The 27,089-nt window shown below is 47.9% G+C and overlaps 1 protein-coding gene across 3 annotated transcripts in view; it reads right to left on the reverse strand.

The window, feature by feature from the left end:
* Positions 1 to 4,427: 4,427 nt before the first annotated feature.
* LOC112229211 (rho family-interacting cell polarization regulator 2-like) overlaps positions 4,428 to 27,089 on the reverse strand; it is a 133,473-nt gene continuing 110,811 nt past the window's right edge. For 2 of the 3 annotated variants that reach the window (XM_042310415.1, XM_042310416.1), the window contains exons 7-24: positions 22,792 to 22,941; positions 22,544 to 22,607; positions 22,348 to 22,391; positions 21,546 to 21,671; positions 21,098 to 21,246; positions 20,056 to 20,185; positions 19,446 to 19,724; positions 16,869 to 17,302; positions 16,502 to 16,766; positions 14,811 to 14,980; positions 11,945 to 12,113; positions 11,624 to 11,756; positions 10,688 to 10,852; positions 6,249 to 6,515; positions 5,194 to 5,396; positions 4,931 to 5,014; positions 4,697 to 4,787; positions 4,428 to 4,602 (exon numbers count right to left, since the gene is read on the reverse strand). In XM_042310415.1, coding sequence (XP_042166349.1) covers positions 4,502 to 4,602; positions 4,697 to 4,787; positions 4,931 to 5,014; positions 5,194 to 5,396; positions 6,249 to 6,515; positions 10,688 to 10,852; positions 11,624 to 11,756; positions 11,945 to 12,113; positions 14,811 to 14,980; positions 16,502 to 16,766; positions 16,869 to 17,302; positions 19,446 to 19,724; positions 20,056 to 20,185; positions 21,098 to 21,246; positions 21,546 to 21,671; positions 22,348 to 22,391; positions 22,544 to 22,607; positions 22,792 to 22,941 — 3,024 coding nt within the window. In that variant the 3' untranslated portion in view covers positions 4,428 to 4,501. The remainder of the gene's footprint in view (positions 4,603 to 4,696; positions 4,788 to 4,930; positions 5,015 to 5,193; positions 5,397 to 6,248; positions 6,516 to 10,687; positions 10,853 to 11,623; positions 11,757 to 11,944; positions 12,114 to 14,810; positions 14,981 to 16,501; positions 16,767 to 16,868; positions 17,303 to 19,445; positions 19,725 to 20,055; positions 20,186 to 21,097; positions 21,247 to 21,545; positions 21,672 to 22,347; positions 22,392 to 22,543; positions 22,608 to 22,791; positions 22,942 to 27,089) is intronic. The other variant, XM_042310417.1, reaches the window with a different exon arrangement.

The raw sequence follows: 27,089 nt of genomic DNA on the forward strand, positions 1-27,089 counted from the left end.
ACAATCCTGTCTCAGAGCTCTAAGGCCAATTCCTTCGACCTTATGGCTTGGTTTTTGATATGCACTGTCAACTGTGGGACCTTATATAGACGTGTGTGTGTGTGTGTGTGTGTGTGTGTGTGTGCCTTTCCAAATCATATCCAATCAATTGATTTTACCACAGGTAGACTCTTAATAAAGTTGTAGAAGCAGCTCAAGCGTCACCAATGGAAACAGGATACACCTGAGCTCAATTTGATAGCAAAGGGTCTGAATATTTATGTAAATAAGGTATTTTCTGTTTATTTTTATAAATTTGCAACAATGTTTAAACCTGTTATGGGGTATTGTGTGTAGATTGCTGTGTGTATGTACAGTTGAAGTCAGAAGTTTACATACACCTCAGCCAAATACATTTAAACTCAGTTTTTCACAATTCCTGACATTTAATCAGAGTAAAAATTGGGTCAGTTAGGATCACCACTTTATTTTAAGAATGTGAAATGTCAGAATAATAGGAGAGAAAATGATTTTCAGCTTTTATTTCATTCATCACATTCCCAGTGGGTCAGAAGTTTACATACACTCAATTTGTATTTGGTAGCATTGCCTTTAAATTGTTTAACTTGGGTAAAACGTATTAGGTAGCCTTCCACAAGCTTCCCACAATATGTTGGGTGAATTTTGGCCCATTCCTCACGACAGAGCTGATGTAACTGAGTCAGGTTTGTAGGCCTCCTTGCTCGCACACACTTTTTCAGTTCTGTCCACAAATTTTCTATGGGATTGAGGACAGGGCTTTGTGATAGCCACTCCAATACCTTGACTTTGTTGTTCTTAAGCCATTTTACCACATCTTTGGGTGTATGCTTGGGGTCATTGTCCATTTGGAAGACCCATTTGCGACCAAGCTTTAACTTCCTGACTGATGTCTTGAGATGTTGCTTTAATATATCCACATTTTTCTCCCTCATGATGTCATCTATTTTGTGAAGTGCACCAGTCCCTCCTGCAGCAAAGCACTCCACAACATGATGCTGCCACCCCCGTGCTTCACGGTTGGGATGGTGTTTTTTGGCTTGCAAGCCTCCCCCTTTTTCCTCCAAACATAACGATGGTCATTTTGGCCAAACAGTTCTATTTTTGTTTCATCAGACCAGAGGACATTTCTCCAAAAAGTACGATCTTTGTCCCCCATGTGCAGTTGCAAACCGTAGTCTGGCTTTTTTATGGCGGTTTTTGGAGCAGTGGCTTTGTCCTTGCTGAGCGGCCTTTCAGGTTATGTCGATATAGGACTCCTTTTACTGTGGATATAAATACTTTTGTACCTGTTTCCTCCAGCATCTTCACAAGGTCCTTTGCTGTTGATCTGGGATTGATTTGCATTTTTCGCACCAAAGTTCGTTCATCTCTAGGAGACAGAACGCGTCTCCTTCCTGAGCGGTCTGACGGCTGAGTGGTCTCATGGTGTTCATACTTGCATACTATTGTTTGTACAGATGAACGTGATACCTTCAGGCGTTTGGAAATTGCTCCCAAGGATGAACCAGACTCGTGGAGGTCTACAATTCCTATGATGTCAAGCAAAGAGGAATGGAATTTTCCAAGCTGTTTAAAGGCACAGTCAACTTAGTGTTTGTAAACTTCTGACCCACTGGAATTGTGATACAGTGAATGATTAGTGAAATAATCTCTGTAAACAATTGTTGGGAAAATTACTTGTCATGCACAAAGTAGATGTCTTAATCGACTTGCCAAAACTATAGTTTGTTAACAAGACATTTGTGGAGTGGTTGAAAAACAAGTTTTAATGACTCCAATCTAAGTGTATGTAAACTTATATATATATATTGTAGAACTGTAATACAGAAGCCAGCTACTCTCAATTACAAGCCTGGACTGTATTAGTGTTTATACTCTGAAAAAAAATAGATTTGACGTAAAATGAATTAAATACCAGAATTCCTATAATATACTTGTTAGGGTGTTTTGGTCTCTACAGCATTTTGTTTGAAGTAACTTTGAAGATTTAGGCATTTTGAAGCATCCTGCCATAGTCCCTACAAAACCCATTGTTTCACTAACAGCGATTGTAATGGTGGCTAAATAAAGAACTCAGCCCTATTGTAGGTCGATGTCTCTCAGGATCAATGGATGAATCACTTTTTGTCAATACAATTAAGTATATTTAACTAAATGTAATATTTCTAAATTAAAATATATGATCAATTTATGGCAAATCAGATTTTTAGTACTAGTGGAATGTACTTTGGAGAAAAGCTGCACATTAAAGGAAATTTATATTTTTGTTTCACAGAATATGCAAATTAACACTTTTTTGCAGAATTAAGTCTGTTTTGGTTGTTTTCTGTTCCAGATGACATTATTTACATGTCTAAGGATGTTTTTTAGAAGAATAGAGTTTAATGAGCCGTCCTCCCCTCAGCAGCCTCCACTGGTTTTGATACTAGGCTAAAACATGAATTAAATCATTACTCTCCCAATAAATTAAACAATCGTCCAACTTATTTTCATAATTATGCAAAAATAAACTTTATTGCCACTTTAATTGAGCAGGGGAAATGAATGTAGTCAGTACTGGAGCAATGTAACATGTCCTTACTGTGTATTTACATGAAATATGATCAATGTCATAACGTTTCATTGTTCAGTCTGACTTGGGAGTTGAATAGAGGCAACATTAATTCATCACGGGTTACTTTTAGCACAAAGAAAGATGGAGACCGCTGCATCGTGGAGAAAAAAACCCCATATTAATTAGTTGTTGAAGTAACGAGTACCAAAATACTGTAATGCTATTCAAGTCATGGGAGAAAGGGGCATTGTTACTCAAAATATAGACCATCATCAACATACACCAGGCCAAACTCAAAGCCATCTTCAGTTTTAGTAACAACTTTCACACATTTCACAGCTTTAATATACAAAAGAACAAATATTATTTCACATATTACCGCCTAAAACACACCTTTTCGTATCGTTATGGCTTTAGGACAGTGCGGTTAGAAGCCGATCTCATGTCACAGGATTAAGATGATAATTCTGATGGTTGTTTATGGTTGTTCTTTGTAGGTGAGCCTGGGTGTAGTGGCCAGGTCAAAGATATCTTCAGAATAAATGTTCATTTTCAGGCTTTCCTTGCGTAATAAAGTAGCGGGGGAAATGCTCTCTGATTATGTTCGTAAATCCTCCAAATAATACCAGCCATCCATCTTACTTAATGTACAAATACATTTAAAAGAGTGGAAAATATATATATTTCCAGTAACATTTTATGTAAGCAAGATCATTCCCATGTTAATGAGTCCTTTTTTTAATGAAACTTTTAAATCAAACATGAGCAAAAAAAACACCAAATATACAATTTTTACATGTGAAATAGTATCTGCATTCTGCCCTCTTACTCAAAAGTAAATTAAATATTAGAATCACAAATGTGATGTAAATAAATTAAGTCGAGAAAAACACTGTCATGCTGAAGAAGCACCGGACTCAGTAGTATAGATGCAACTGGCATAAAAAGCTAGGCAGAGTGCTTATAGCCTCAGTCCTTGACGATTCGAAGCATCATCCACTTAGACAGGCCCTTGGTTCTGCACTGTATAGTTATGGAGAAAGTGCATTCTCCTTTCATACTAACTATCCCTGACTCACACTCACTCCTCGAGTCCAGTCGTACCTGCTTCCAATGAAATAAATCATGATCAAATCTCATCAGTTCCCAGCAAGCAGACATTCAATCTCTGAATGTAGATCCCAGGCATGTGTGAGTAGAGAACTTTGTTTGAAAGGCAGTCCAAGTATGTCTCTCTTCATGTTGTGCATGTTGGAGTGAGAACATTGCTTCCTGGTAACTACTATCTCTAGACTTCCTTCTTTATGCATGTTGACGAGGACCTGCGAGCGTTGCTTTTAACTACCTCCTTCCGAGCGATTTGACTGTCCATTTGTCCCCTAAATGATCTTCCATGGCTCTTGCTTACACCCTCTGACAGAAAGTGTTCAAATGGTCTGTAAAATCCCTGAATCTCAACAGTACATAAGACCAAATAAATCCAGTTCAGAGTATAATGCTATTATATTTACATGTCTGACACAGTGCAATTCGAAAAGCGCAAATAACCTTTTGTCTAATGAACGGCACCTCCTAAAACAAATGAGTTATATAAGGACATCATATATCAAACACAGCCGGGATAATCATCATAAGTTGTGATGGTAGAGATGCTCTGTCTGTGCAGTGAGAGATGGTTTAATAGTGGTGGTCAGAGAATGGACAGTTAGGATTTACACCAGTCTGTTGATAAGGATGAGACGTGGCCCTTCCATGTTTAGTTGGGCTCCTCTGCGTTGATGCGGCCACTCCCCCTAGCTGTGTCCATTTAAACGCATGTCTAGTCTGCATGGCTCAAAGCACAGTCGGGGCGGGGGGTTGTTCAAGGGGGTCGTCCCCCTCCTGTGGATGTGAGGCTCCTAGGTTCATTTAGTTAGTCCTGTGCTTTCAGAAGGCGGTGGTGACGGCGTTCCCTCGCCGCGTCCCCAGTCGTACCATCTCTCGGGGCATCGTGTCCAGCTGCTCATACGCCAGGCGGCCCTCTTCACCTGTATAAGTCAATTAAATTCATCTTTTGCTTAAAACAGACATTGATGGGTTCTAAAAATGGACAGAAGATTTTTTTGTCAAACTGTCACTCACCGAAAGTGAGCAGGGTTTCTATGGCAACATGGCGAAGCTCCTCATCTGCCGAGTTGCACAGTGACACCACCGCCCGGAGGCTCTCTACTGCCTGAGATGGAGAAAGAAACAGAGGGGTTTGATAACCGGTGTAACAGATCCTCTCGCTTCAGAGAGACGTCATAATAAGATGCATCATATGAATATGAAGGGGAAATGTCGGTTCTATAGCTAAAAGTGAAAAGCAACACTAACCTGTAGACAGCTAAGAGCAGCACAGGCAGACCTTTGGGTTTGAACTCCATCCTCCCACAAGGCCTGTGTGTAGCAATCCACCGCCTGTAAAGACACACAGAAACACAAATGAACAAACTCAAGTTACTGCCCAGTCATAGCACCTGTCCAGTATTCTAGGCAGGCTTCGTGACCTTGACAGACAAATGGTGTTTATATTAGGGCTGGGTTTACTTTAGCCTGAGTGGGTCAAGGATCAAGCCTACTGACACACACACACTGACCTTTGACCTGAAGGGTGTGTGTGAGGAAGCAGAGGTGATGTAGGCAGCTGCAGCCTCGCTGAGCTGGGGGTCTTGGTGGGAGAGGAGGGAAGCCAGCGCCCTGAGGGTCTGCTGCCGGGGACACAGGCCGGTGTGTGACACCTCTTCTAATTCCTTTAGACAACGCTCCGAGTCGCCACCGCTCAGGCCCTCCGCAAACACAGCTGAGGGGAGGACAAAATAACTAAATTAACTCACAGGTACTTACAAGCCTAGTTTTGTTCAGTGGACCCCCTCACATGCTGACTCCGCCAGGCAGACGTGTGTCCGCCATCGCACATGTTGATTTGGACCATCCACACCAGATGTGACCAGGACACGTAGGTAGAAATACCAAAAACTATGAACCAACTATTTTAATTTGGGGACAGTTCGAAAACACATGGCACATTCATGGCCATTTAGCTAGCTAGCTTACTGTTGCTAGACAACTTGTCCTGGGATATAAACACTGGGTTGTTAATTTACCTGAAAAACACTCTGACCTTTTTTTCTGGATCTTTGTAGAATTTTGAGCCATTTTGAGTCACACAAAATGGTGTGTTCTCTACTCTTGAGAATTAATCCACAGATAAAAGGGGAACCTAGTTAGGTTCTAGTAATTGTCCCAACGTCGTCCGGGTTAGGGGAGGGTTTGGCCGGGGTAGGCCATCATTGTAAAATAAGAATTTGTTCTTAACTGACTTGCCTAGTTACATCAAATCAAATAATCTCTCCTCCTTCAGTCTTCTTCTTTTGTGGACTTTATATATGGAGGTTGGCAACCAACTTGAAGGTGTATGGGACCTCTGGTATATTACCACCACCAACTATACTGGAGTATGGACCTTAGTTCATCTTTCAATCAACCACGTGGGTATGTACTCCTAAATACCAATGAGATGGAAGAGGCGGGACTTGTCAAAAATTGAACCCAGTTGTATTTTAGCACCTGGCTACGCAGAAGCACGTGAGCAGTTTGGATGAAATGATTGAATAACATGTACGTCAGAATGTGTGTTGGTCCTGCGTCTTACCTTCTCTGGCCACCTGCAATAGGTGTTCCTCCATGTCCTCCACGCTGTGCTCTGAGATGTAGCTGTGGAACTGAAACACTGTGACCATGTCCTGGGACCGGGCCGAAGGGGGGACCACGTCCTGGGACCGGGCCGAAGGGGGGACCACGTCCTGGGACCGGGCCGAAGGAGGGACCACGTCCTGGGACCGGGCCGAAGGGGGGTGGCAGGTAGGGGAGGAGGCCAGATCACTCCTGTCCACCATCTCACTCACCACCAGCCGGATCACTGGGGAGGGAAGAGAGAGGCATCCGTGTGAGATATATACAGTGACAGTGCTGAGACAGCTGTGTGAGATATATACAGTGACAGTGCTGAGACAGCTGTGTGAGATATATACAGTGACAGTACTGAGACAGCTGTGTGAGATATATACAGTGACAGTACTGAGACAGCTGTGTGAGATATATACAGTGACAGTACTGAGACAGCTGTGTGAGATTATAAACAGTGACTACTGCACTACACACCATGGTGTAATTATATATGCAGCATGGACTAAGTCGCTTTGGATAAAAACGTCTGCTAAATGACATTTATATTATATAAGCAATCAGACTTAATCACAAACACACCATACGTGTCATGCACTTTGTATAGAATATATATATATATATATATATATATACAGTGCCTTGCGAAAGTATTCGGCCCCCTTGAACTTTGCGACCTTTTGCCACATTTCAGGCTTCAAACATAAAGATATAAAACTGTATTTTTTTGTGAAGAATCAACAACAAGTGGGACACAATCATGAAGTGGAACGACATTTATTGGATATTTCAAACTTTTTTAACAAATCAAAAACTGAAAAATTGGGCATGCAAAATTATTCAGCCCCTTTACTTTCAGTGCAGCAAACTCTCTCCAGAAGTTCAGTGAGGATCTCTGAATGATCCAATGTTGACCTAAATGACTAATGATGATAAATACAATCCACCTGTGAGTAATCAAGTCTCCTTATAAATGCACCTGCACTGTGATAGTCTCAGAGGTCCGTTAAAAGCGCAGAGAGCATCATGAAGAACAAGGAACACACCAGGCAGGTCCGAGATACTGTTGTGAAGAAGTTTAAAGCCGGATTTGGATACAAAAAGATTTCGCAAAGTTCAAGGGGGCCGAATACTTTCGCAAGGCACTGTATATATATATATATATATATATATATATATATATACATACATACACACTGCTCAAAAAAAATAAAGGGAACACTTAAACAACACAATGTAACTCCAAGTCAATCACACTTCTGTGAAATCAAACTGTCCACTTAGGAAGCAACACTGATTGACAATAAATTTCACATGCTGTTGTGCAAATGGAATAGACAACAGGTGGAAATTATAGGCAATTAGCAAGACACCCCCAATAAAGGAGTGGCAGGTGATAACCACAGACCACTTCTCAGTTCCTATGCTTCCTGGCTGATGTTTTGGTCACTTTTGAATGCTGGCGGTGCTTTCACTCTAGTGGTAGCATGAGACGGAGTCTACAACCCACACAAGTGGCTCAGGTAGTGCTGCTCATTCAGGATGGCACATCAATGCGAGCTGTGGCAAGAAGGTTTGCGGTGTCTGTCAGCGTAGTGTCCAGAGCATGGAGGTGCTACCAGGAGACAGGCCAGTACATCAGGAGACGTGGAGGAGGCTGTAGGAGGGCAACAACCCAGCAGCAGGACCACTACCTCCGCCTTTGTGCAAGGAGGAGCAGGAGGAGCACTGCCAGAGCCCTGCAAAATGACCTCCAGCAGGCCACAAATGTGGATGTGTCTGTTTCTGACCGTTTGAGCAGACTCCATGAGGGTGGTATGAGGGCCCGACGTCCACAGGTGGGTGTTGTGCTTACAGCCCAACACCGTGCAGGACGTTTGGCATTTGCCAGAGAACACCAAGATTGGCAAATTCGCCACTGGCGCCCTGTGCTCTTCACAGATGAAAGCAGGTTCACACTGAGCACATGTGACAGCCTGGAGACGCCGTGGAGAACGTTCTGCTGCCTGCAACATCCTCCAGCATGACCGGTTTGGCGGTGGGTCAGTCATGGTGTGGGGTGGCATTTCTTTGGGGGACCGCACAGCCCTCCATGTGCTCGCCAGAGGTAGCCTGACTGCCATTAGGTACCGAGATGAGATCCTCAGACCCCTTGTGAGACCATATGCTGGTGCGGTTGGCCCTGGGTTCCTCCTAATGCAAGACAATGCTAGACCTCATGTGGCTGGAGTGTGTCAGCAGTTCCTGCAAGAGGAAGGCATTGATGCTATGGACTGGCCCGCCCGTTCCCCAGACCTGAATCCAATTGAGCACATCTGGGACCTCATGTCTCACTCCATCCACCAACGTTGCACCACAGACTGTCCAGGAGTTGGCGGATGCTTCAGTCCAGGTCTGGGAGGAGATCCCTCAGGAGGAGACCATCCACCACCTCATCAGGAGCATGCCCAGGCATTGTAGGGAGGTCATACAGGCACGTGGAGGCCACACACACTACTGAGCCTCATTTTGACTTGTTTTAAGGACATTACATCAAAGTTGGATCTGCCTGTAGTGTGGTTTTCCACTTTAATTTTGAGTGTGACTCCAAACCCAGACCTCCATGGGTTGATAAATTTGATTTCCATTGATAATTGTGTGATTTTGTTGTCAGCACATTCAACTATGCAAAGAAAAAAGTATTTAATAAGAATATTTTATTCATTCAGATCTAGGATGTGTTATTTTAGTGTTTCCTTTATTTTGTTGAGCAGTGTATATACAAAAGTATGTGCACACCCCTTCAAATGAGTTGATTCGGCTATTTCAGCCATACCTGTTGATTGATTGATTTAATTTATTAGAACATTTTTTAAATACACATAAGGGTCTCCAGCCGGTGACACCTCCACATACAATGTAAGAAAATCATCAAGGACAACCCAATGAAGCTTAAAGGTATATTTCCATTGGGGGGGGATGCAGCAAGGTTAGGCAGCAATTGTAGTGGAAACAAACAATGAGACAAAATGGTTGTTTATTTCATAAATTGAGCTAAATAGTTTCCTAATAAATGTCCTAATAAACAACTCTGGACAGGTACATCTCCCTGATCTCACATACCCTTATATACAGCAAGCGATCCCTAATATACAGTGCATTCCCAAAAGCATTCACAGCCCTTTGACGGTTTGTTATGTTACAGCCTTATTCTAAAAATGATTTTAAATTCCCCTCAATCTACACACAATACCCAATAATGACAAAGCAAAAACAGCTTTTCCATGTTAGCAAATTTATAAGAAATAAAAACAGAAATACCTTATTTACGTAAGTATTCAGACCCTTTGCTATGAGACTCAAAATTTAGATCAGGTGCATGCTGTTTCCATTGATCATCCTTGAGATGTTTCTACAACTTCATTGAAGTCCATCTGTGGTAAATTCAATTGATTGGACATGATTTGGAAAGGCACACACCTGTCTATATAAGGTCCAACAGTTGACAGTGCCTGTCAGAGCAAAAACCAAGCCATGAGGTCGAAAGAATTGTCCATAGCGCTCCGAGACAGGATTGTGTCAAGGCACAGATCTGGGGAAGGGTACACAAAAAAATTCCTTGAGTGACCCAGCCAGAGTCCGGACCTGAACCCTGAACTCGAACATCTGTTGAGAGAAATGAAAACACCTGTGCAGCGACGCTCCCCATCCAACCGGACAGAGCGACGCTCCCCATCCAACCGGACAGAGCGACGCTCCCCATCCAACCGGACAGAGCGACGCTCCCCATCCAACCGGACAGAGCGACGCTCCCCATCCAACCGGACAGAGCGACGCTCCCCATCCAACCGGACAGAGCGACGCTCCCCATCCAACCGGACAGAGCGACGCTCCCCATCCAACCGGACAGAGCGACGCTCCCCATCCAACCTGACAGAGCGACGCTCCCCATCCAACCGGACAGAGCGACGCTCCCCATCCAACCTGACAGAGCGACGCTCCCCATCCAACCTGACAGAGCGACGCTCCCCATCCAACCGGACAGAGCGACGCTCCCCATCCAACCGGACAGAGCGACGCTCCCCATCCAACCTGACAGAGCTTGTTCTCGCTTTGTCATTCAGGGGTATTGAGTATGGGTTGATGACAAAAAAATATCTATTTAATCAATTTTAGAATAAAGCTGTAACGTAACAAAATGTGGAAAATGGGAAGGGGTCTGATTACTTTCCTAATGTACTGTATAAAAATATTTTAAAAAAAAAATCACAATATGATACTCAATTGGCATACTAAAATGGAAAAAGGAATGAATAGACCATTTCAGTTTTCACATAGAAATAAGCTGCATTCGCATATGTTGGACACACATAGTTAAACACAACACAGTAGTTATACATTTTAAGACATATAACGAAGAGTGCCTACCTGTGTCAGCTGCGGTGTGTGGGTGTCTCTCCTGCAGTGGGCGAGTGTAGCAGTGGTGCATGTGTTTGAGCACCCGGTCCAGCGTAGCGTGGAACAGTGCACCAGAACCACTACACTCCGACCACAGAGCCATCCGAGCAGGCCGCTCCGACAGCCCTGGGAGCACTGAGAGAGAGAGGACAGACGGAGATTCATTATTAGGTTATAGATAAATGTGTAAGTCAGAAAGACGAAAACACACTGCTCAGTGAATTAGTCCCCTCAAGTCCCACTCCTCCTGTGGGCCTCCCGAGTGGCGCAGTGGTCTAAGGCTGTGCCACTAGAGATCCTGGTTCGAGTCCGGGCTCTGTCGCAGCCGGCTGCCACTGGGAGACCCATGGGGCGGTGCACAATAGGCCCAGCGTCGTTCGGGTTAGGGGAGGGTTTGGCCGGCAGGGATGTCCTTGTCCCATCGCACACCAGCGACTCCTGCCGGGCGCAGTGCATGCTGACACAGTGTTTCTTCTGACACATTGGTGCGGCTGGCTTTCGGGTTCAGTGGGCATTGTGTCAAGAAGCAGTGTGGCTTGGTTGGGTTGTGTTTCGGAGGACGCATGGCTCTCGACCTTCGTCTCTCCCGAGTCCGTACGGGAGTAGCAGCGATGAGACAAGACTGTAACTACCAATTGGATATCAGGAAAAAGGGGTAAAAAAAAAGGTCTCACTGCTCCCATGACTCTGTCCCCTGCTCCCATGACTCTGTCCCCTGCTCCCATGACTCTGTCCCCTGCTCCCATGACTCTGTCCCCTGCTCCCATGACTCTGTCCCCTGCTCCAATGACTCTGTCCCCTGCTCCAATGACTCTGTCCCCTGCTCCAATGACTCTGTCCCCTGCTCCAATGACTCTGTCCCCTGCTCCAATGACTCTGTCCCCTGCTCCAGAGTAGACTACTCACCGTCAGCAGCAGAGGTGATGCTCCCCAGGCGTTCTGTGCTGATCTCTCCCAGTTCCTCTAGCAGCTGAGTCTGAGCTGAGAGCTTCTGGAGCTGGGCTCGACGCTGCCAAGGGCTCCCCCCACTGGACAGGAGCTGTCATTACACACAGACACAGTCACACGTAGTTGTGGCCAATAAATGATGGGAGAGCTTCCACCCCGCACTATTAGATCGATGCAAATTACATTTTACTACAACCGCTTCATAATTCGTTTTCAGTCTGTTAAGTTAGATTGTTATCGATTAGAAATGTTTGAAATTACTGGAACATGTTAATTCACCTGGATGAGATGGTCGCAGTACTGCAGGTGAATTACGATGGCCACGTCCAGGTTCTCGTTGCCGGTAGTGAGAGGCAGGGGGCTGCCGGCCACACTGTTGCCCACCCCGGTGTCCTCCGTCAGGGCTTCACTCAGGTGACACCTGACCTCTGGGTGCGGGCCCCCAGGTCTGTTAAGACAGACAGGAGATACACACTGTCACCAGAAGGAAGCAGCAGAGTATAGAAGTGTAGAAGTATAGAAGTGTAGAAGTATAGAAGTGCACTACAATCACTACTAAAGCCATTAGAATATAACAGTATGTGAATCAGCATGATATGGGATGCTAGAGTTAAATGCAGTACGAATCCATTAATTTAAATCTACAATATGTAATTTTGGGGGGCGACCTGACCAAATTCACATAGATATGTCATTCTCATTGGAAGCAAGTCTAAGAAGCGGTTAGATATGTTCTATATATGCTATTTTTAAGCTTCCAGTTCTTAAGTTTCGGTTTTGCGTTTTTTACTTTCGGGTTTGTACACTAACTTCAAACAGACGAATATACAGGGGAGAGAGAGGGGGAGAGACAGATGGGAAGGGGGAGAGACAGATGGGAGGGGGAGAGACAGATGGGAGGGGGAGAGAGAGAGACAGGGGGAGAGACAGATGGGAGGGGGAGAGAGACAGATGGGGGAGAGAGATGGGAGGGGGAGAGACAGAGGGGGAGAGAGAGAGACAGAGGGGGAGAGAGAGAGACAGTGGGAGAGACAGATGGGAGGGGGAGAGACAGAGGGGGAGAGAGAGAGACAGAGGGGGAGAGAGAGAGACAGGGGGAGAGACAGATGGGAGGGGGAGAGACAGATTGGGGGAGAGAGAGACAGGGTGAGAGACAGATGGGAGGGGGAGAGACAGAGGAGGAGAGAGAGAGACAGAGGGGGAGAGAGAGAGAGACAGGGGGAGAGACAGATGGGAGGGGGAGAGACAGATAGAGGGGGAGTGAGACAGATGGGAGGGGGAGAGAGACAGGGGAGAGACAGATGGGGGAGAGACAGGGGGAGAGACAGAGGGGGAGAGACAGGGGAGAGAGACAGATGGGAGGGGGAGAGACAGGGGGAGAGACAGAGAGGGGGAGTGAGACAGATGGGAGGGGGAGAGAGACAGATAGGGGAGAGACAGGGGAGAGAGACAGGGGATGGAGACAGATGGGGGAGAGAGACAGATAGAGGGGAGAGACAGATAGAGGGGAGTGAGACAGATAGAGGGGGAGTGAGACAGATAGAGGGGGAGTGAGACAGATGGGAGGGGGAGTGAGACAGATGGGAGGGGGAGAGAGACAGATGGGGGAGAGACAGATAGAGGGGGAGAGACAGGGGGAGAGACAGAGGGAGGGGGAGAGACAGATGGGAGGGAGAGAGAGACAGGGGGAGAGACAGATGGGGGAGAGACAGGGGAGAGACAGAGGGGGAGAGACAGATAGAGGGGGAGTGAGACAGATGGGAGGGGGAGAGAGACAGATAGGGGAGAGACAGGGAGAGAGACAGATGGGGGAGAGAGACAGATAGAGGGGAGAGACAGATAGAGGGGGAGAGACAGATAGAGGGGGAGTGAGACAGATAGAGGGGGAGAGACAGATAGAGGGGGAGTGAGACAGATAGAGGGGGAGTGAGACAGATGGGAGGGGAGAGACAGATGGGAGGGGGAGAGAGACAGATGGGGAGAGACAGAGGGGAGTGAGACAGATGGGAGGGGGAGAGAGACAGATGGGAGGGAGAGAGAGACAGGGGGAGAGACAGATGGGGGGAGAGACAGGGGGAGAGACAGAGGGGGAGAGACAGGTAGAGGGGGAGAGAGACAGATGGGAGGGGGAGAGAGACAGATGGGGGAGAGACAGATAGAGGGGGAGAGAGACAGATGGGAGGGGGAGAGAGACAGATGGGAGGGGGAGAGAGACAGATGGGAGGGGGAGAGAGACAGATGGGAGGGGGAGAGAGACAGATGGGAGAGAGGGAGGGAGACAGATGAGAGAGAGACAGATGGGAGAGAGGGAGAGAGACAGATGGGAGAGAGGGAGAGAGGGAGAGAGACAGATGGGAGAGAGACAGAGACAGGTAGGGGGAGCGAGAGAGACAGAGAGAAGGGGAGAGAGAGGGGGAGAGAGAGAGAGACAGAGAGAGGGGGAGAGAGAGGGGGGAGAGAGGTGAGGGAGCAAGAGAGACAGAGAGGGGGGAGAGAGATGGAGGAGAGAGGTGAGGGGAGCGAGAGAGACCGAGGGGAGAGAGACAGAGAGGGGGGAGAGAGACGGAGAGAGGGGGAGAGAGAGGGGGAGAGAGACAGAGAGAGGCGGAGAGAGAGAGAGAGGGGGAGAGAGAGAGACAGAGGGGGAGAGAGAGACAGAGGGGGAGAGAGCGAGACAGAGAGGTGGGAGAGAGCGAGACAGAGAGGTGGGAGAGAGAGAGACAGAGGGGGAGAGAGGGAGTCAGATAGAGGTGGGAGAGAGTGAGACAGAGGGGGAGAGAGACAGATAGAGTTGGGGGAGAGAGAGAGAGAGTCAGATAGAGGTGGGAGAGAGACAGATAGAGGTGGGAGAGAGAGGTGGGAGAGAGACAGATAGAGGTGGGAGAGAGACAGATAGAGGGGGGGAGAGAGAGACAGATAGAGGGGAGAAAAACAGCCTGGGTTAGTCCCACACACATACACAGGCCCAGTAGAATCTCATTGGCTGTGGAGGGACAGTGGGGTTAGCAGACAGATGTTAGAGGCAGATGGAAGGAGACAGACATGGTCACCACCACCATCTCCTAGGCAGGGACAGAGGGGTAGTAGACTAGCGAGAGGACAGGGGAGAGGACTTGCCTCCTCCCATCCCTCCCTCCTGACTCACCCGATACTGTCCGCCTCCATGTCAAAGAACACGGAGCGCTGGAGGGAGTGGTCATCACCCGTGTCATCGTCGTCAAAGTCGGAGGTGTTGAGGAAGTCGAAGCTCTCCAGGGCGCTCTCAACCATCAGAGTGAGGCTGGACGACCTGCTCCTGTGGCCCGGGAGGCGGCACTGAGGGAGAGATCAGACCCTGAAGAACCCTGCAGGGTGTGGGTTGTCTGGTAATGCCAGACTAGGTTGGCCTACTACTGAGGGAGAGATCAGACCCTGAAGAACCCTGCAGGGTGTGGGTTGTCTGGTAATGCCAGACTAGGTTGGCCTACTACTGAGGGAGAGATCAGACCCTGAAGAACCCTGCAGGGTGTGGGTTGTCTGGTAATGCCAGACTAGGTTGGCCTACTACTGAGGGAGAGATCAGACCCTGAAGAACCCTGCAGGGTGTGGGTTGTCTGGTAATGCCAGACTAGATTGGCCTACTGCTGAGGGAGAGATCAGACCCTGAAGAACCCTGCAGGGTGTGGGTTGTCTGGTAATGCCAGACTAGGTTGGCCTACTACTGAGGGAGAGATCAGACCCTGAAGAACCCTGCAGGGTGTGGGTTGTCTGGTAATGCCAGACTAGGTTGGCCTACTACTGAGGGAGAGATCAGACCCTGAAGAACCCTGCAGGGTGTGGGTTGTCTGGTAATGCCAGACTAGGTTGGCCTACTACTGAGGGAGAGATCAGACCCTGAAGAATCCTGCAGGGTGTGGGTTGTCTGGTAATGCCAGACTAGGTTGGCCTACTACTGAGGGAGAGATCAGACCCTGAAGAACCCTGCAGGGTGTGGGTTGTCTGGTAATGCCAGACTAGGTTGGCCTACTACTGAGGGAGAGATCAGACCCTGAAGAACCCTGCAGGGTGTGGGTTGTCTGGTAATGCCAGACTAGGTTGGCCTACTACTGAGGGAGAGATCAGACCCTGAAGAACCCTGCAGGGTGTGGGTTGTCTGGTAATGCCAGACTAGGTTGGCCTACTACTGAGGGAGAGATCAGACCCTGAAGAACCCTGCAGGGTGTGGGTTGTCTGGTAATGCCAGACTAGGTTGGCCTACTACTGAGGGAGAGATCAGACCCTGAAGAACCCTGCAGGGTGTGGGTTGTCTGGTAATGCCAGACTAGGTTGGCCTACTACTGAGGGAGAGACGACCTGCAGTCATAGGAGATTAAACTGGATGTCAAGGCTACAATGAGGCTACAGTCACAATAAAACCTATGTACATAAAACAACTATCATAAACTACCGCTCTTACAAATATTTCAGCAGATAATACTTTTTCATAAAGGTCAACAGAAACAATGTAGCCTCAGCTTGAACTGAAGGTAGCGTAGCGGTTAAGGGGATTGGGTTAGTAACCGAAAGGTTGCTGGTTTGAATCCCCAAGTCGAGTAGGTGAAAAATCTGTCGATGTGCCCTTGAACAAGGCACTTACCCCTAATCGCTCCTGTTAGTCGCTTTGGATAAGAGCGTCTGCTAAATGACTCAAATGTAACAGGTAATGCACCAGGGTTGGGCTCAATTCTGTCTGAAGTCAATTCAGGATTTGAAATGAATTCCTACGGAGAAATGAAATGTCAAATTGAGCTAATATTGCATTGACCTCCAACCCTGTGATGCACACACAGTTGCTTGAGGAGAAAGTACAGGCCTCACCTTGAGTAGGTCCTCCAGGTGCATCACTTCCTGTTCCAGGTCCTGTAGCTCTCTACAGCGTTGTCCCAGTGACTCTAGCCTCAGTAGCAGACTCTGCAGGGTTTCTTCCAGGTTGCTCTCCAGGAAGGCCCGGCTCCCCTCCCCAGCCCAGCTCAGAACCCCCGCCTCGGGCAGAATGTCAGACGATGTCAGTCTCCTCACCAGTTGCCTGGTCAAGCTGCCTGGTTCTTCAGTGTCAAGTTCTACGGGCTTCAGTAGCTCCGAGCTGACAATAGAATACGTTACAATACAACACAATTTCATTGTCCCTCAAGGGGAGATTCGTTTGGCCTCTGCACATCATAAAGACAAAACATCCATCTATTACCTGTCATCTTCATCACCATCCCTGTCCGGCCGAGCGAGGTCCGGACACACACCCCCAGGAGCGGCCGCAGACAGCTGCCTCTCCGAGCAGAGAGAGACGGATCCTCCGTTACACTGGGACTCCGCCCTCTCCCACTCTGACTCCGCCTCCTCGCTGACCAGGCTGGTACTCACGCTGCCGCTGCTACTCTCCTCTTCCTCCTCACCTTCCTCTGCCTCTTCCACTACGTCTGCATGTATTCGAACGGTGACTTCAACGTTGGGGATTTGGGGCTGGGGGCAGGTTTCAGGGGGCGTGACGGTGATTTCGGGGTTGGACTGGCCGGGGGCGAGGCTGGGGGAGGAGACTGAAGTATCGGAGAAGGTGAAGGAGAGGCGCTTGCACTCGGTGTTACCACACCCACTGTTCTCAAAGACGTCATCAGGGAGGGTGGACTGGGGGGGAGAGAGAGAGAGAGAGATGGAGTGAGAGAGAGCGAGAGAGCGAGAGAGCGAGAGAGAGAGAGAGAGAGAGAGAGAGAGAGAGAGAGAGAGAGATGGAGTGAGAGAGAGTGAGAGAGAGAGAAGCATCACAGTTAACTCCTCTTTTCTAGTTCTACACAAGCTGACACATGCCACTCCATGCTAACAATAAGCAGGCACAGCCACAAAGACAGCATGCTAACTATAAGCAGGCACAGCCACACAGACAGCATGCTAACTATAAACAGGCACACAGACAGCATGCTAACTATCAGCAGGCACAGCCACACAGACAGCATGCTAACTATCAGCAGGCACAGCCACAAAGACAGCATGCTAACTATAAGCAGGTACAGCCACACAGACAGCATGCTAACTATAAGCAGGCACAGCCACACAGACAGCATGCTAACTATAAGCAGGTACAGCCACAAAGACAGCATGCTAACTATCAGCAGGCACAGCCACACAGACAGCATGCTAACTATAAGCAGGCACAGCCACAAAGACAGCATGCTAACTATAAGCAGGTACAGCCACAAAGACAGCATGCTAACTATAAGCAGGTACAGCCACAAAGACAGCATGCTAACTATCAGCAGGCACAGCCACACAGACAGCATGCTAACTATAAGCAGGCACAGCCACAAAGACAGCATGCTAACTATAAGCAGGTACAGCCACACAGACAGCATGCTAACTATAAGCAGGTACAGCCACACAGACAGCATGCTAACTATAAGCAGGCACAGCCACACAGACAGCATGCTAACTATAAGCAGGCACAGCCACACAGACAGCATGCTAACTATAAGCAGGCACAGCCACACAGACAGCATGCTAACTATAAACAGGCACAGCCACACAGACAGCATGCTAACAATAAGTAGGCACAGCCACACAGACAGCATGCTAACAATAAGCAGGCACAGCCACACAGACAGCATGCTAACAATAAGCAGCCACACAGACAGCATGCTAACTATCAGCAGGCACAGCCACACAGACAACATGCTAACAATAAGCAGGCACAGCCACACAGACAGCATGCTAACTATAAGCAGGCACAGCCACACAGACAGCATGCTAACTATAAACAGGCACACAGACAGCATGCTAACTATCAGCAGGCACAGCCACACAGACAGCATGCTAACAATAAGCAGCCACACAGACAGCATGCTAACTATCAGCAGGCACAGCCACACAGACAACATGCTAACAATAAGCAGGCACAGCCACACAGACAACATGCTAACAATAAGCAGGCACAGCCACACAGACAGCATGCTAACAATAAGCAGGCACAGCCACACAGACAGCATGCTAACAATAAGCAGCCACACAGACAGCATGCTAACTATCAGCAGGCACAGCCACACAGACAACATGCTAACAATAAGCAGGCACAGCCACACAGACAACATGCTAACAATAAGCAGGCACAGCCACACAGACAGCATGCTAACAATAAGCAGGCACAGCCACAAAGACAGCATGCTAACAATAAGTAGGCACAGCCACACAGACAGCATGCTAACTATAAGCAGGCACAGCCACAAAGACAGCATGCTAACAATAAGCAGCCACACAGACAGCATGCTAACTATCAGCAGGCACAGCCACACAGACAGCATGCTAACAATAAGCAGCCACACAGACAGCATGCTAACTATCAGCAGGCACAGCCACACAGACAGCATGCTAACAATAAGCAGCCACACAGAGAGCATGCTAACAATAAACACCCACACAGACAGCATGCTAAATATCAGCAGCCACACAGACAGCATGCTAACAATAAACACCCACACAGACAGCATGCTAAATATCAGCAGCCACACAGACAGCATGCTAACAATAAGCAGCCACACAGACAGCATGCTAACAATAAGCAGCCACACAGACAGCATGCTAACTATAAGCAGCCACAGCCACACAGACAGCATGCTAACAATAAGCAGGCACAGCCACACAGACAGCATGCTAACAATAAGCAGGCACAGCCACACAGACAGCATGCTAACAATAGGCAGGCACACAGACAGCATGCTAACTATCAGTAGGCACAGCCACACAGACAGGGGGAATCGGGTCTAGCCCTAACCTAGCACACCTCAGTCACATAACCCTCCAGGCTGGACTTGGGCCTGGGTTGGAGGGAGACCAGGTCGCCAAAGGAGCGACTGCGTCTCAGCTTCTCTAACAGGGAGTTCCTCAGACCGTGGAGGAAGGACAGGCGATGCTGGGTCGGGGACAGGCGATGCTGGGTCGGGGACAGGCGATGCTGGGTCGGGGACAGGCGATGCTGGGTCGGGGACAGGCGATGCAGGGTCGGGGACAGGCGATGCAGGGTCGGGGACAGGCGATGCTGGGTTGGGGAGGGGTGCCACTTCTTTACCACACACAAAGGGAGCAGGGGAGGGAGGAGAAACGGGTGAGTGGTGGGAGGGATGCGTGAGTGGTGGGAGGGATGGGTGAGTTAGTTAGCCTTAGCCATTGCATTCATAAACAGACACAAGCTGTTGGTTTCACAATCCAGTCAACACAAGGGCTGTGTTAGTGGGTTAGTGCAACGAGGAATCCTGTGTTGTGAGCAGGCTGGTGAGTGAGCAGTATGCTGCGTTATAAGACAGCAATGGGACTAGGAGTCATAGATCCTTAGATCCATACACCCACTCCCCTCCCCTATCCCACCCCAGGAGGAGGCTCTGTGTGGGACTCACAAAGAAGGACTGGTCCTGGAAGGTGGGTGTCTCTGGCGTGCCCTGGCTGTAGATAGACACTCGTCTCTGCAGGGCGGTGGCCTTGCTCACGTTCCCTGAAGACAGGGTCAGGTCTTCCACATCGAATGGACTGCATGGGGGGAGAGCAGAGAGACAGTCCATTAGAGAACTATAAACTACTAGGTGAATTCTGCTGTAACACTGGTGCAGACACCCAGGTTCTCCAGAAGAGGGCAGCGTTACAGTATAGCTTCATCACTTAGTCAACATTAACCGATGTAACTAACCACCGTAGCATAGTGTAGTTTATAATACTTTATACAACGGGTGGCTCTAAATCCTGAATGCTGATTGGTTAAAAGCGCATTCCAGCCGGTGCCTATTCCTCAAGTTTCCACCAATCTATGACGTTAAAATGCCTACTTATTCTGTTCCATCTGACTGTACAATCCACTGTCTCATCAGCCCAGGTAGGGAAGTTAGAAACTTGATCTTCACTATAAAAACCCTCCAGACATTCTCTTTATTTTAGACTAACATTTAGTTTAACAGCGGAGATTTGTATGAACCTTACTGTCTGTCTCGCTACGTCCTAAAGAATGTTGTGTTTCGGCTACAAAAACAATAGTTCTGACGTTGGTGTTGATGTTTTTCTGCTCCTTGAACACCAACAATAACTCCATGTGAACTTTAACCTCCTTTGATTCAGATTCAACAGTCACTAGTCACACCTTAAAAACATGTACCCCTGTCAAATAGACATTTAATTAAGTCCACTTACAACAGGGGACCCCAAACATTTTTCTTTCAGTGAAGGGGTCATAATATTTTGTAGCTTAAAAGTTAAAAACTATTTTTTTGCTGCATTTGTAGGTAGAAAACAGAAACTCTGTTAATTACAACCCATCTAGTGGCTACCAGAGGTTACTGACGTATCCCCGGTTCTATGAACCAAATGCGAGTTTCTCTCGCACAACCCCATTTTCAAATCAGGCGACCCCACGTGGGGTCATGACCCCTAATTTTGGAAATGCTGACTTACAACCATGTGACCTCCAGGTTGAGTTTGATGGTTCCCAGGTCATTAACGTCTACAGCCACCACCTGAGGCATGGCCGTGAACAGATCCTTGGTCTCACAGATCACACTGCCCACCAGGATGTGAGTGGCCAGGCCCTTCAGCTCCGTCACCTGATTTGACCACAGACAGGAAGTTAGAGGTCAGATCACACTGCCCACCAGGATGTGTGGCTAGACCCTTCAGCTCCGTCACCTGATTGGACCAAAGAGATAGTTGGGACCAGGGTTCAAAGGTAATTTGGCTTCAGAACCTTAGGAGGACTGTGGTTTGCCCTCAGAAATGGTTTGACAGGGGCAACATTCAAAATGAAATACATTGCAGATGCCTGTCAGATCCCCGCACGCCTGGATAGGTATTTAACATATCAGCTAACCAACCGCATCATATGATATAACATTCTCACGTGTACCTTGATGTTGATGAGGTCTGTGATGAGGGGCGTGAAGACCATCTCCTCTCCGTCCCAACTCTGTCTGGAGTTTACCTCTATCTTCCCCTTCAGCTTCCAGCGCTGACGCCCATACCGCATGAAGATCTGACAGAGGGAGGGAGAGAAACAGAGAGAGAGGGAAGGAGGGTGGAGAGGGAGAGAAACAGAGAGAGAGGGAAGGGGGTGGAGAGGGAGAGAAACAGAGAGAGAGGGAAGGAGGGTGGAGAGGGAGAGAAACAGAGAGAGAGGGAAGGAGGGTGGAGAGGGAGAGAAACAGAGAGAGAGGGAAGGAGGGTGGAGAGGGAGAGAAACAGAGAGAGAGGGAAGGAGGGTGGAGAGGGAGAGAAACAGAGAGAGAGGGAAGGAGGGTGGAGAGGGAGAGAAACAGAGAGAGAGGGAAGGAGGGTGGAGAGGGAGAGAAACAGAGAGAGAGGGAAGGAGGGTGGAGAGGGAGAGAAACAGAGAGAGAGGGAAGGAGGGTGGAGAGGGAGAGAAACAGAGAGAGAGGGAAGGAGGGTGGAGAGGGAGAGAAACAGAGAGAGAGGGAAGGAGGGTGGAGAGGGAGAGAAACAGAGAGAGAGGGAAGGAGGGTGGAGAGGGAGAAAGGAAGAGAGAGAGAAAGGAGTTAGAGATAGATGAAAGGCAAAGGAGACAGAAGTCAAGAGCCATGAAACAGTTGTTTTTATGTATTCATAATTGCCATTTTGGAGCCAGTCTGCAGATTGGGAAAGACACAGTTGTCTACTTCTGATGTAGAGAGGGCCTCATTCATATAACTCACCTCATACTGGTCTCCTGGACAGAGACGAGCAAAACCAGCAAGACCTGAAGTGAGAGAGGGATGGAGAGCGAGGGGGGGGGGCAGAGAGAGAGAGAGAGACAAAGAGAGATGAAGAGATACTCATTGCTTGTTTGTCTCCAGTTTTCCCTACCAGATACCTCTACTCTAATGGCTGTCCCACTGGCCGTAGTCTTACCTTTCATTTTGATATGGAACTCCCCCAGCATGTTCTCCAGCTCCCCCTCTAACGTGCTCATATTCTGGGGAGGAAGGGAGAATGATCAGCACAAAAACAAAAAAACAACAGGAGACAAACCAAACCCATTCATCAAACTTTGATATCAGGCACCAGAACTGTGTTTGATCTAAGTGGGTGATCCGTATGGTGCCGGTGAATGGCCTGATGATTACAGAGTATAGTTGTGTATGCGCGTGGATCCACACCTCTGTGTACTCCTTGTATCTGCGGTTGACCTCTGACATGCTCTCTCTGGTGGCCTTGGTGGAGGGAGATGCAGAGAAGGCCTGCTTCATCTTACTGGCTCCCTCCCTCAGCCTGCGCTGGATACAGAATGCCTCATACAGCTCATCCACCTACAGGAGACACAGAGGGTCATAGTTCAAATCGATACACCGTAGCATAGAGAGGGTTACACACTTAGACATGTAGAAAGTACAGAGAGCAGAGGGTTATAGTCTTAAAATACACAACAAAGAGAGGGCTACATATTTTTAACCTAGAATAAAGTATGCCTTTCACAAACACACATACTCTGCACGTTCTGTACCGATCGTGCAATAACGGTCTGGGAAGCTTGTGATGTTCCATTCAGTGTTAACAGACGCCCTGGGCCTGAAACAAGCCTGTGATGTTCCATTCAGTGTAAACAGAAGCCCTGGGCCTGAAACAAGCCTGTGATGTTCCATTCAGTGTAAACAGAAGCCCTGGGCCTGAAACAAGCCTGTGATGTTCCATTCAGTGTAAACAGAAGCCCTGGGCCTGAAACAAGCTTGTGATTTTACATTCAGTGTAAACCGAAGCCCTGGGCCTGAAACAAGCCTGTGATGTTCCAGTCAGTGTAAACAGAAGCCCTGGGCCTGAAACAAGCCTGTGATGTTCCACTCAGTGTAAACAGAAGCCCTGGGCCTGAAACAAGCCTGTGATGTTCCACTCAGTGTAAACAGAAGCCCTGGGCCTGAAACAAGCCTGTGATGTTACATTCAGTGTAAACCGAAGCCCTGGGCCTGAAACAAGCCTGTGATGTTCCACTCAGTGTAAACAGAAGCCCTGGGCCTGAAACAAGCGTACAAATCTAATCCACCCTCCCTTTTACATAAAGATACTAAATATTCAGCATGCAGATGAGTGATCATTTTCTAGAATGCTGCGGTGGCTACCTGAGGGACTCCGTCTGCTTCCGGGGAAGGCTGATTACCATGTCTGGCAGAATGATGTCTCAAACCCAACCCAGAGTCTCAAACCCTTTGTCATAGATTTACACATTTAGATCACAGCACACTGACCGACATCCCCCTGCATATGAACTATGCTAAACCCATGGACTGAGGAGAGAAAAGGGGATAGAGGGCTGGAGAACGACAGCTGGCAAGGACCTCAACATGACAGCAGAACATAATGCCCAGGCTGTGAGCAGAGCAACAACCCCCCCCAAGCCCCATCCTGTGACCTATGCGGTATGTATCAGATGCTCAACATGCTCTGTTCACACCTACTGTGATGGTCCGGGCCAAAACCACACGATAACAACACTAGACACTATGGAACACAAAGATTTTATCTCATCCTGGAAAATACAAGGACTGAGGTCACCTGCCTTTGGCCTAAAGAACCGGAACCCAGACTTCATCAAATGATTTGGAAATACAGACATTGTCATCCTACAAGAAACATGGTTTAAAGGAGATGGACCCACTGGTTGCCCTCTAGGTTACAGAGAGCTGGTAGTACCATCCACCAAACCTCCAGGTGTGAAACAGGGAAGAGACTCAGGGGGTATGCTACTTTGGTATAGAGCAGACCTGATACTCTATTAAATTAGTCAAAACAGGAATATTTTACATTTGGCTAGAAATTAATGAGGAAATGATCTCAACAGAGAAAAATGTCCTCGTGTGCTACCTATATCCCCCCAAAAGAATCCGCTTACTTTAACAATGACAGCTTCTCCATCCTAGAGGGGTAGATCAACCATTTCCAAGCCCAGGGACATGTACTAGTCTGTGGCGACCTAAATGCCAGAACCGGACAAGAACCTGACACCCTCAGCACACAGGGACAAACACCTACCTGGAGGTGACAGCATTCCCTCCCCCATATGCCCCCCTAGACACAGCTATGACAAAACAACCAACGAAAACAGGTCACAACTCCTGCAGCTCTGTCCTACGCTGGGTCTGTACATAGTCAAGGGTAGGCTTCGATGAGACTCCTTTAGTAGGTACCCACAGCTCATCCCTTGACAGTAATACAGTAGGTTACTTTATCACTGACCTCAACCCAGAGTCTCTCAGAGTGTTCACAGTCAGCCCACTGACACCCCTATTAGACCACAGAAAAATCACAGTCTACTTGAACAAAGCTGTTTGCTGATGACCTGGTGCTGCTGTCCCCAACCAAGGAGGGCCTACAGCAGCACCTACAGTGCCTTGCGAAAGTATTCGGCCCCCTTGAACTTTGCGACCTTTTGCCACATTTCAGGCTTCAAACAAAAAGATATAAAACTGTATTTTTTTGTGAAGAATCAACAACAAGTGGGACACAATCATGAAGTGGAACGACATTTATTGGATATTTCAAACTTCTTTAACAAATCAAAAACTGACAAATTGGGCGTGCAAAATTACCCCCTGTCCGGGGGTGTCCTCGGATGGGGCCACAGTGTCTCCTGACCCCTCCTGTCTCAGCCTCCAGTATTTATGCTGCAGTAGTTTATGTGTCGGGGGGCTAGGGTCAGTTTGTTATATCTGGAGTACTTCTCCTGTCCTATTTGGTGTCCTGTGTGAATCTAAGTGTGTGTTCTCTAATTCTCTCCTTCTCTCTTTCTTTCTCTCTCTCGGAGGACCTGAGCCCTAGGACCATGCCCCAGGACTACCTGACATGATGACTCCTTGCTGTCCCCAGTCCATCTGACCGTGCTGCTGCTCCAGTTTCAACTGTTCTGCCTTGTTATTATACGACCATGCTGGTCATTTATGAACATTTGAACATCTTGGCCATGTTCTGTTATAATCTCCACCCGGCACAGCCAGAAGAGGACTGGCCACCCCACATAGCCTGGTTCCTCTCTAGGTTCCTTTCTAGGGAGTTTTTCCTAGCCACCGTGCTTCTACACCTGCATTGCTTGCTGTTTGGGGTTTTAGGCTGGGTTTCTGTATAGCACTTTGAGATATCAGCTGATGTATGAAGGGCTATATAAATAAATTTGATTTGAAAGAGCTGATTCAGCGAGAGAGGAGAAAGGGCAGAGTCAGAGAGAGGAGAAAGGGCAGAGTCAGAGAGAGGAGAAAGAGCTGATTCAGCGAGAGAGGAGAAAGGGCTGAGTCAGAGAGAGGAGAAAGGGCTGAGTCAGAGAGAGGAGAAAGAGCTGATTCAGCGAGAGAGGAGAAAGGGCTGAGTCATACAGAGAGAGGAGAAAGAGCTGATTCAGCGAGAGAGGAGAAAGGGCTGAGTCATACAGAGAGGGAGAGGAGAAAGAGCTGATTCAGCGAGAGAGGAGAAAGGGCTGAGTCATACAGAGAGAGGAGAAAGGGCTGAGTCATACAGAGAGAGGAGAAAGGGCTGAGTCATACAGAGAGGGAGAGGAGAAAGAGCTGAGTCAGAGAGAGAGGAGAAAGGGCTGAGGCATAAAGAGAGATGAGAAAGAGCTGAGTCAGAGAGCGAGATGAGAAAGGGCTGAGTCAGAGAGAGAGGAGAAAGGGCTGAGTCAGAGAGAGAGGAGAAAGGGCTGAGTCAGAGAGAGAGGAGAAAGGGCTGAGTCAGAGCAATGAGGATTTGAAGATGACTCTGACATTTTGTATCAGATGGGGATGTGAAACGAACTCCTCAGCCTTAAGTGTCCCACTTGCGTCGCCTAATTAGCTAGCTTTTGAGGTGGCACGTTCGGCTAAGAGGATGGTTTGTTTGTGAGGCAGACGTCCTGAGTCCGCGCCATGTATGGGCCGAATCAGGAGAAAGTGGTACTCGCTAAGCAAGCAGCGTGACATCCTTCACAATTGCTTGTTCTGATATTTCCTTTAAAAAAAATGTAAAAATGAATATTACTGGACTGTTGGCGCTAAAAACACCAGCAATAACATCTGTAAATCTGTGTACGCGACCAATAAACTTTGATTTTTATCTACTTTCTCCTGAATCATGAGATTTATTCCATCAAAGAGTTTAATTCATTCTAACAATGAAGTCTCCATGTCAATTAACTCTCTATAACAATGTCAAATAAAGTTATTTGAGCTATATAAAGTTAAGCGATTGCAGAGGTGGAGAGTGCAGTAACCAGACCCTCTGTGCCAACTTTACCCTATAGGATTCAGGTCACCAAGTGGTATCTGATGAATGGGGACTTGGTGGAGTGGGCAGAGACAGACAGACAGCCGCTGGTGTCAGGCAGTCTAAGGTGGGATGCCTGCTGGTGTCAGTCAGTATAAGATGGGATGCCTGTACTGCTGTTGCAGGGGAGAAACAATGACACTGCATTACTCTAGTACCATTAGACTCTACCACC

This window comes from Oncorhynchus tshawytscha, linkage group LG31, assembly GCF_018296145.1.
Source record: "Oncorhynchus tshawytscha isolate Ot180627B linkage group LG31, Otsh_v2.0, whole genome shotgun sequence".
NCBI classification, from domain to species: domain Eukaryota; kingdom Metazoa; phylum Chordata; class Actinopteri; order Salmoniformes; family Salmonidae; genus Oncorhynchus; species Oncorhynchus tshawytscha.